The sequence below is a fragment of the Physeter macrocephalus genome, chromosome 9 (assembly GCF_002837175.3).
Source record: "Physeter macrocephalus isolate SW-GA chromosome 9, ASM283717v5, whole genome shotgun sequence".
Classification (NCBI taxonomy): domain Eukaryota; kingdom Metazoa; phylum Chordata; class Mammalia; order Artiodactyla; family Physeteridae; genus Physeter; species Physeter macrocephalus.
This window is the reverse complement of record NC_041222.1, coordinates 9,590,502-9,601,357: the sequence shown is the minus strand read 5'-3', so window position 1 is coordinate 9,601,357 and position 10,856 is coordinate 9,590,502. Positions and strand designations below refer to the sequence as shown.

Below are 10,856 nucleotides of genomic sequence, written 5' to 3'. Positions count from 1 at the left end.
CCTCACTACAAATAACTCAGTTTCGTTTCTTTTTTATGGCTGAGTAATATTCCATTGTATATATGTGCCATATCTTCTTTATCCATTCATCTGTCGATGGACACTTAGGCTGCTTCCATGTCCTGACTATTGTTTTTTTATTTTTTTATTTTTTATTTTATTTTATTTTTTTTTTGCTGTACACGGGCCTTTCACTGCCGTGGGCTCTCCGGTTGCGGAGCACAGGCTCTGGACGCGCGGGCTCAGCGGCCATGGCTCACGGGCCCAGCCGCTCCGCGGCATGTGGGATCTTTCCGGACCGGGGCACGAACCCGTGTCCCCTGCATCGGCAGGCGGACTCTCAACCACTGTGCCACCAGGGAAGCCCCTGGCTATTGTTAAATAGAGTTGCAACGAACACTGTGGTACCTGACTCTTTTTGAATTATGTTTTTCTCAGGGTATATGCCCAGTAGTAGGATTGCTGGGTCGTATGGTAGTTCTATTTTTAGTTTTTAGTGCAAGAAGGTTCCCTTTTCTCCACACCCTCTCCAGCATTTATTGTTTGTTGATTTTTTTTTTTAATTTTTGAATTTTATTTTATTTATATTTTTTATACAGCAGGTCCTTATTAGTCATCAATTTTATACACATCAGTGAATACATGTGAATCCCAATCGCCCAATTCATCACACCCCCACCCCCACCCCCGCTGCCTTCCCCGCTTGGTGTCCATACGTTTGTTCTCTACATCTGTGTCTCAATTTCTGCCCTGCAAACCGGTTCATCTGTACCATTTTTCTAGGTTCCACATATATGCGTTAATATACGATATTTGTTTTTCTCTTTCTGACTTTCTGTATATCTTCTTTGGAGAAATGTCTATTTAGGTCTTCTGCCCATTTTTGGATTGGGTTGTTTGTTTTTTTAATATTGAGCTGCATGAGCTGCTTGTATATTTTGGTGACTCCAAGTATTTTTTTTTCTCGTTGACTCTCATGCCTCTCTTCAAATGAGACCTAGCTGATGGCTGAGTGGGATATTGAGCATTTGGGGTGGCTTTTGAGCTCTGTCCCACAGAGATGCTTCGGGGAGCTGCCCTGAGTGGCTGTGTGACTCTAGGCCTCCATCTCTGCTTGAACCAGGGGAGCCCCCTTCCAACAGTTTTCCATTTCTTTTGGAGTTTTGCCTCAGGTTGCATTTGAAGAAAGGATTTCCCTCCTGAAACCCAATGAATTCGATGATTGCCCGTGGGTCTTCCTGGTTTCCCATTTGGGGTGATGACCTCTGGGGGCCTCTCCAGTTTAAGGTTCCTACAGTTCACACCTGAGGTCTCTTGAAGGGTCAGTACCCACCCTTGGCACCGTAAACGGTCCTTAGGTTTGGTTCTCTAAAAAAGACCCGAGTACTGGGTATTTCCTCAAAAGCAGATTCCTACTGGGCTCCCATTCCCAGCCAAGCCTGCATCTCACATCCGGTGCCCTGTCCTCTCGCAGAGCCCTGCTTACGTTCCATTTCTATAGCACCTTTCCTTGGCCAGCTCAATGCACATGGAAAATAAACAATAACATGAGTTTGGAAGTTTGCCGGCCTCTTAGGGGTCAGGAGCTGCCACTAGCTACCAGACCCCCATAAACTAAATCTTTTTTTGTTCCCCTTTGTACAGATCTAAAGGGTGATTGATTTAATGTTGTTTTTTTAAAGGAACCCCTCAGCTCAGTGACCCATTAACAGCAGAACTAATTCACTGAGCTACGATAACAAACTTACACCCGCAAAAGCATATTCAAGGCAACCACGAACTTTGAAATGTTTGTTTTCCTTAGGATCTCTGATAGATGAGGTGACAAAAGCAGCTGGATGAAATTCAAAATGCAGACCAGGATCGGGTTCTCAGGGCTGGGGAGAGCAATGCACAGGGGGTTTGCAGTCAAGGCAAGAGGGTGGAGACCTTGCCGGCTCAGCTGCTCTGAGTTCCTTCCTTCCTGGGTCCTCCAACTTTCTGCGAAGCTGTATGTGTTCTGTGTCTGTGCTGCCCTGTACGGTAGCCGTTAGCCGCTTGTGGCTATTGAGCACTTGAAGCACGGCAAGTGAGACTGAGGAACTGAATTGTTAGTCCTAAGTAATTTTAATTAATTGAACATGGCTGGTGGCAGGTCTACAGAAGTTACCAAGTACCCGTGGCATGCCAGACACTGTGGGAAACACTTCTTAGGCTTGTCTCATTGAATCCTCAAAATAACCCAATGCAGTAAGTGCTATTACTATTGCACCCATTTTACAGATGCAGAAAGTGTGGCCTAGGGAGTTTAAGTCACTTCCCCAGGGTCACACAGCAAAAACAAGGCGTGCCTTCTATCGCAGAACCTGCATTTAAGCAAAAATTATTTGGCTCCCTTTCTGATACTGGGGAAGTTTAAGAGAGTCCCAACTGCTCAGATTAAGCAGACACCAGGCAGGTGATGGGGGAAGCCAGGTCGAGCACCGGGTGAGTGCGGTCACGTTGAGCTGTTGGATAATCCCCGGGCAGATAGAAGGGCAGCAGCTCAGATTTTACTTCCTGAAGGTAATAGGCCATAGGGAGCCAACCGAGAGGACCCTCCAGGCCTTGCCTCCTCAAGAGTGTGGAAACCAGGCCTTCCCCAGCCTTTGGGAGCAAGTGCCTTGTCTCCATTATTCTGTGTGTCTCTTTTAATATGCACATCCGTTTTTGACCCAGCAGTCCCACCTCTAAGAATTATATCCTAAGGAAATAAATCAGTTGATGTGTTTAAAGATTTAGTCCTAAAACTGTTCTTAGCAATGTTTATTCTCCAAATGTGAATTAGGCATTTACTGTCTGCCAGGCATAGAAAAGAAGTGCTTTTATACGTGTGAAAAAATAGAAGCTTCCTACAAGTCCAAAGAGAATGGGTTGCTGAAGTAAATCACAGGGTGCCTGTATGACAGAACATTATGTGATCACTGAAGATGCGTAGCAGATGGTTGAGGGGCCCAAAGCAGAGTAACATAGTGGTTGAGAGTGTGACGTGTGGCGTGCGGGGACCAACTTGAATCCTCTGTGTGCTAACCTTTGACCTCAGGCAAGTTACTTCTCTCTGGGCCTGTTATTTCATCCATACCATGGAGGTTAATCACCCTTACCTTGCATGACAGTAGGTGTGATTGTACAGGTGAAGGCTTTAGATCTGTCCTTGGTACTATAACTCGTGCTCAATAAGTGACAGTTAGTAGGATTATTTGTTCACTGTTTAGCGGGAAAACAGCCCAGGGCCTAATGTATAGTGTAAGACCTGGAATATATATCATATATCATCACAAGTATATATATGATGTTTGTGATGATAAGAATTTCAGAAATTCACTGTAGATATTCACATCCATCTACACATACATATATGTGTGTGCTAGATATTACTTGTATTATCTCCAGGTAATGTTTATGGTAACGTTTATTTCTTTGCAATATTCTTAGCACATTCCAAAGGCCCTACAGTGAATATAATCACTTATTGCTATTATTATCATTATTTTTAAAACAACAGAAAGGCAGAGACTTTTACAAAGGGCAACTCGGTTATTCACGCTCTAGAAATGGGTTAGCTTGTTAAATGCTTTCATCAGCTGTAGGAAGCAGTTAACAACATGATTCCTTATTTTACAGCGGGTAGAAATGAAGCTGTCAGGGGTTAGCATTGTGCCCAAGGCTCCACAGGGAGTGTGGAGGCCCTGAACCTCCATGCTCTGTGCCCTTCCAGCTACGGATGGAAATTGTTCTTGAGAACAGAGTTTGATTGGAAAACTCAGGGCACAACTTCAACAGCATGGGGGGGACTGGTGCAGGCCCCCAGAATACTGAAATCCCCCCAGAGTCCTTTCTGCCTGGGGGCAACGTGGGGACAGAAGAACTAGATGGGTTGGCTAGTCCTAGAGACCAGGATCAAGTGGCCACGGATATCAGGAGGGAAAACCTGTGATGGCAGAAAGCTAAGAGGGCCTGACCCGAGACGTTAGCTAATTGAGGCAGAGCCTTTATGATGAACAGAAACCCTTACCTCACCCAGGATTCTGGTAGCAGTTCAGTCTCTAAGCGATCTACCCTGGGAGGGACATTTTCCGACTTCAGCTTTAAAGTTCAGATACGGTTTTGTTCTCCTACCAGGTTCTATCACCTATCCATTTTTCAAACTTTTTTTATTGACAGACATGGGAACGGCTGATGTTTAAGTTATAAAAGGAAAATATGCTTCTTTGGGGGAAGAAAAGCAAACAAATCAGAATGTAGAGAGGAAGAAAATTGCAGTTTTTCTTCTTCATTCATCTTGATAAATGCTTTATACTTTCCAGCTCATGGAGTCCACGCCACAACTCTAAGTAGTGGGATTGATTTAAATGTCCCCAATTTACACACAAGGGACCTGAGTTTTAAAGTTACTTCCTTGTTTTGGCAATGACCGATTAGAATTCTCTTCTGTGCATGTGCCTCAAGGTACAGAGTCATCCCTCTATTGACAGATGGATGTGTTATTTCTAGTATTTTTACTAATGTAAATGATGCTTCAAAAGACATCCTTGTACATATGTTTTCCCTCGTGTTTGTTCATGAGTATCAATCTGTCGAATTCGTAAATGGGATGTTGTGAGATCAAAGACAATGCATATTTTACATTCTGTTATTTTCTCCTGCTTCCAGTTTTCCAGCACTCACCCACCTTAGTGCGTATGCATGTGCGTACACACACAGGCACTCTCCCGGTCCCGAGGTAGTGAGCGTTCACTGAGCATTGGTCATACCTCTTGATGTTGCACTTTCCGTAACCCTCAGCAGTGTTCTGACATAAGCACTCTAGTTATCATCATCATCTCCGCTTTACAGATGGGGAAACCGAAGCACTGAGGGCATAAAATCATTTGACTCCAGATTCCTGACTCCAGGTTCCTCATGCATGAATCTAACTACAGAACCCCTACTTCCTTAGCCATCATGTCCTTCTCCTGCCTGTAACCTATCCGGTGGCTTTTCCAAAGCTTTCAGGATGAAGTGCAAAGTTCATAGTAACAAAGGAAAAGGCACCTGATGATCTAACCCTTCTTAGACCATCAAGCGCACTTGGACTCTATTCTCCAGGCAGTGGGGACCCATAGAACGTTTGGTATCCAAGTATTTACTTGGGGGTATCTGGGCTTGAGAGTGATTTGTGTAACTAGTCACTCTTTTACAGTGTTTTCCAAAGGACACGCGATGTATGAAAGACTTCCCCAGGGTGCTGGAAAGGAGACTGTCAAAAATTGCTAAGGGGATCGGAGGCAGCTTCTGTGTATAACCTCCTTGTACCCCGTCCCTTCTCAAAGCTGGATTCTCAAGGTCATGTCCAACTGCCCAGCACCTGCCCAAAGTTATTTTCTGTTTGTTTGATAAGGGGAAGTGAGTTTATGCTGCGGGATTCCCAGTGGCGGGTTTGTTTTAAGATCTGGCGATGCCCATGCTTCTCCGTCTGGGGCCCAGCTGCGGAAACCCTGACCAGGCGGACACCTCTGGGAAGCGGTGTTTTTGGAAACCAAGCCAAAACAGCGCCTTGCTCTGCCCCTGGGGCAGCTGAATAAAGCTGTTGGAGGGAGAGATGGGAGTTCAGCTTCTTCCTTGGGGTGGGGGGTTGGGGGCGGGTGTGGGTAAGTCTCGGGTCGTGGCCTTCGTTCCGCATCCTAGAAAAGAGAGTCTAGAATTGAAGGTCGTCGTTAGATCTAAAGACATTAAGAGATTGTATTCCAGCCCCCTCAGACTCAGGCTCAACTCCTGTTTATCAAGCACCTGCAGGATACTTTGCCCAGACAAGGTCTCATGTACCCTCAGAAAGAAGTTCTCATATTGATTTAGAAACGTGGCCTTGGACTCCAGACTGCCTGGGTTCGAATCTCAGATCTGCCCCTAGCTCTGTGCTCTTTAAAAAGCAGGTACACCTCTCTCAGCCTCAATTTCCTCCTCTGTACAATGCAGAAATCACAGTATTTACTCCAAAACGAGTGAGAGGGCGATACGTGTCCAAAGCGCAGTGCCCCGTACCTGGGAACTTCCCGGTGATGGCACTGTGCCGAAGCCGTCATTGTCCTTGTATTCCCGCCGCGGACACTGAGCCTGGACCGCTTCTGCGTCTGCCTGACTCCTGGCCTGTGCTTGCTGCATAGGACACCTCGGCTCTGCAGACCTGAGCTCCCCCTCCCGCCATGCCTCAGCTTTCTTTCTCAGTCTTAGCTGTGCAACCTGGTTGACCTCCAGTTCCACCTCCAGAAACCTCTCCGGTTCATCCGCCTTCCTCAACATGCCGACTCCTCTTCATCAGTAGTCAGTGTCACAGACCTGAACAGCCTTATAACCACCTTGACCCACACAGCGAACTGACCTTCACTCTATTACTAGGCAGGTAGCTCCTTGAGGGCGGGAATGTTTTACGTTTCCTTGGCCCTTGGCTTAGAGCAGAGACTATGGAATCGATGCTCAGAAAGCTTGTTTGAAGGCCAGTATCACTGCATCAGTAAATAGCACAATTAATGAATGAGTGGATGAAGGAATGGGAAGGCGTGAGTGAAGGAACAAGGGAGTGCATAAGAGAAGGAGTGAGTGGGTGAATGAGTGAATACAGAAGAAAATGAGTGGATGAGTGAGAGAGGTTGAATGATTGGTGGGCAGGGAGCGGATAAGGGAATGTGTGACTTACTGACCACTGGATTTGGGCCCCGTGGAAAGCAGCTTGTCTTGCCCTTGTCCTCATCCATGACCTCCCTCTCCAGGCTCAGACGTGCCTTTTCAGTTCTATCCTCCCTCCCTTTCCTCCTGTTCCCTCTCACCTGTCTCCAGAAGTGATGACTGCACTAATTTGTTCACAGACCATTAACTCTTGAGCACTGGAAGAGGCCAGCTCTGAGTTGGCAGGGGCTGGGGTGCTGGCTCTCGGTCCACCAGGAGACATCATCATTCTCTTGCCTGCCCGCCCGTGCAGCGAGGTTCTTATCTCTCCCTCTGCTCGCTTGCAGATGACGACTGCACTGACTCCTTCACGCCCAATCAAGTCGCCAGAATGCACTGTTACCTGGACCTGGTGTACCAGAGCTGGCAGCCCTCCAGGAAGCCGGCGCCTGTCGCCCTTGCCCCCCAGATCGTGGGCCACACGACCGACTCCGTGATGCTGGAGTGGTTCCCGCCCATCGACGGCCACTTCTTTGAAAGGTGAGTGTGGCCTGTGAAGTGTTGATGCCCCTTCTCTCTCTCCTGCCAAGAAGAGGGAGACTTGGAAGGGAAGCAGCCTCGGAGAGGGATTTCGCTGTGTTTTTCGTTCTTGATCTTGTTTAACGAGTGCCCGCAACGACTAGCACAGTGACTGGTCCATAGAGGCACGATGTAGATTTGGGGGTCAGGGAATACGTGAATGATTGCTAACAGAAATTAATGAGTAATGATGCATATTTTAAGTGGTGAATATTTAGCTTCATTTTATTATTAAAAACATGGAAACCTCTGTTGCCAGAACCTCCTCTGCGATGGAGGTACTGGTCTCATCTCCGTGAGCTCAGGAGTTGAAGTTGCCTCTAGATAATGGGCCAACACCTTCCTATACGTATAGTATATGAAGGGTACATTAAACATGAATACACAGGCATATATATATATATATTTTTTTTTTTTTAAAGGCTTTTAGCTTTCTCTTGAATCAGCATTAAGCTGAGCAGGGCTCAACACTGATTTTTTTTTTTTTTTTTTGGCTGCGTTGGGTCTTCGTTGCTGCATGGGCTTTCCCTAATTGCGGCGAGCAGGGGCTACTCTTCGTTGCGATGTGTGGGCTTCTCATTGCGGTGGCTTCTCTTGTTGTGGAGCACGGGCTCTAGGCACATGGGCTTCAGTAGTTGTGGCACGCAGGCTCGGTAGTTGTGTCTCGCGGGCTCTAGAGCGCAGGCTCAGTCGTCGTGGCGCACGGACTTAGTTGCTCCGCGGCATGTGGGATCTTCCCGGACCAGGGATCGAACCCGTGTCCCCTGCATTGACAGGTGGATTCTTAACCACTGCGCCACCAGGGAAGTCCCACATATATTTTTGTATAATTAGAGTCTGTGCCTGTGCCTAGTGTTGTTTTATAGAACTGAAGGTAGAATTTTTAGAAGATCAGAGGATGATAAACTGAGGCACAAGATACCTCAGTTCAGCTCCTGTCTGCCACTCACTAGTGGTATGGCCCTGGGCAAGTCACTTTCCCTCCCTGAGTCTTATTCTCAGCTGAAAAGTGGGTCTAATGATGCCTCCATGGCCTGAAGGTGGAAACCTGCATCAAACGGTTTCTTATGCTGCCTTTCAGCATCAGGACTCCCTGAGGAGCTCAAGCTTTAGGGGATTTTAAAGGGTCATGAAACGTACTGCGATGTTGACCTCTATTTTGGTTGCAACTTGGCTATAATTTAGGGTAGATTAGTATATTGCCCCCCTTCCAGCCCTTCTTGGAGATGTTTTATCCAATAATGATGATACAACACTGATGATGGTGGAAATAATAACCAGCTAATGATTAATTATTACTCTATGGTTGTGGTTGTCACCGTTTATCAGGTGCTTACTCTGCACTGGATTCTGTACTAAATGCTTTCTATACAGTCTCATTTAATCCTTCCAGTAATTCTATAAGAGGGGAATCAACGTCTGCATTTGCCAGATGAGGTAGGGACTGACACACAAAGAGGTGGAGAGATTTGACCAAAAGCCCATAGCAGGTGCTGGGAGCTGGGCTTCGACTCACATTTTGCAGTGTCTCATCTGAGGCTCTCATGTTCTTTCATTAAGTCTTTCCAAACCTTGAATTATGAAGGAGGTGTTACCCCTCCCCTCAAAAAAGGCCACAGAATGTGGCAAGGAGCCCTCACAAGTATGGGTGTATACGTGTGTGCGTGCATGTGCGTGTGTGTGTGTGAAAAATATATTAGATCATGGCATCACATTAAATTCGGGCTCCAATTTTCCACACTACTATCAGCCCCTGAATCTAGAACCTTCATTTGACAGCTGGATGGATGTGATCACGGGGAAAGGAAATGCGCTCCCTAGGTCCTCTGTAGAAACCCCCCTTCCTCTTCCCCAGCCATCCTCACTGGGAGCTTAGAGCTGGGGTTGGGAAACCTCATGTGACACTTCAGAGCAGGCTTTCCAGCAGCCCATAGATTTATTTATTTTTTCTGTGGCAATGAGGAGTATCAGACTTTTGGTCAAGGCTTGGCCTCGATTCCACTTAAAAATGCAAGTTTTGTAAATGAAGCTTCCTGTGTATGTATTCAATTTGTATTTCATAAAGCAGTTTTTGTCCATTAAATAAATACCATCTGATTGTTGGAAACCTATTGGAGGGTTAATTGTTGTGTAATGAGATATGTCTCTATTACATAGTACCCTCAGCTTCAATCAATATGTTTTTAATAACCTATAGTCAGTTGGTACTTGAGGCTCATACAATAGCTATTCTGTTCAGTCTAAGATTTCACAACGGAGTTATCATCTGTTAAATTAAAACTGACATTTTAGAAACATGTCTAATTAGGGTTAACAGCTATGTAGACCATAGTCTATGGCTAAAGGAAGTAGGTCCAAAAGTTCAATAAATTGTTGTAAAGGAATGGAACTATCACTGTCCCATACACACGGAGTTCATACTGGTGGAAATTGGCTTAGTACAAAGTGCACGAGCTTTGATGTTAAGTTGTCTGTGTTCCAGTCTCAGCTTCACCACTCCCAGCCTATGGGACCTTGGGCAAGTCATCTCCCTTCTCTGATCCTCTCTGGCCCTCTGAGTCTTATTCCATAAAAGGTTCTAACCAGGCTCACTTCACCTGGCTTTTGTGGGGAATTCAACAAGATGACCTCTGTGCTATGCCTAGCATCACACGCTCTATGTTCAGGAAATACGAGCTCCCTTCTTGTACAGTTTTCCAGAGCTGTTGAGCTACTTGAAGAGTTCTCTTTCCCTGCAAAATCTCTGGTGTTTTCCACTACATTCATCAATGCCAACCTCTCGCCCCTGGCCATCCTCATGTCCTCCTGCTGTCCCTCACATCTGTGGTCTAAGAGAATACAAGGGTTTTCCTTAAAAAAACATATTCAGATCCTCCCACAGCCTGTGTCCTCACACATGGGCAACTGAATAAATAATTCAAGGCCACCCCTGGCTTTTTTAACTCCTTTATTTTTATCTGTCTTGCAAACATGTGTTGACTAGATGGTTGCATTTTTCTGAACGGTGGGCTGTGGTGTATTGGAAAGAATGCTGGACCGGGGACCAAGAGACCTGGGTCTGAAGTCTTTGCAACCTCATCCATTTCTTCTTCCTCTTCAGCCTCACTTTTCTGATCTATAAGCTCAAGGGGATCTAGCCTTGCTCAACCAAGGTTCCTTTTCCAAATCTCAGAACACAGAAAATGACTTGAGTAACTGTTTTCTCAGTTCTCCTAAGCATGGTACATAACTAGTACCATTTTAGATGCATAGGAGAGAGGTTAATTCATTATGTATAGTGGATGCCTTAGAGAAGCACTGTTCAGTAGAATGTTCTGCAGAGTCCAGTATGGTAGCCATTAGTCAACTGTGGCTGTGGAGCAATTGAAATGTGACAAGTTTAAATGAGGAACTGAAGTGAATTCTACATTTATTTAATTTTAATTCATTTAAATTTAAATAGCCACGTGTGATTAGGGGCTGCTGTATTAGACAGCACAGATTTGGAGCTTTAAACTTTGATTCTCATGGAACCTGGGTAAGAAAGGTGATCTCTTCCAGTGTTAGCATCCTGTGTTTCTGTGATTTCAGTGTGTGTGTGTGTGTGTGTGTGTGTGTGTGTGTGTGTGTCTGTCTGT

General features: G+C 45.7%; 1 protein-coding gene across 1 annotated transcript in view; it reads left to right on the top strand.

The window, feature by feature from the left end:
* The window catches only part of PAPPA (pappalysin 1), a 267,788-nt gene that overhangs the window by 62,685 nt on the left and 194,247 nt on the right, over positions 1–10,856 (top strand). Inside the window, exon 5 of the mRNA XM_024126382.2 lies at positions 7,008–7,200. Coding sequence (XP_023982150.1) covers positions 7,008–7,200 — 193 coding nt within the window. The remainder of the gene's footprint in view (positions 1–7,007; positions 7,201–10,856) is intronic.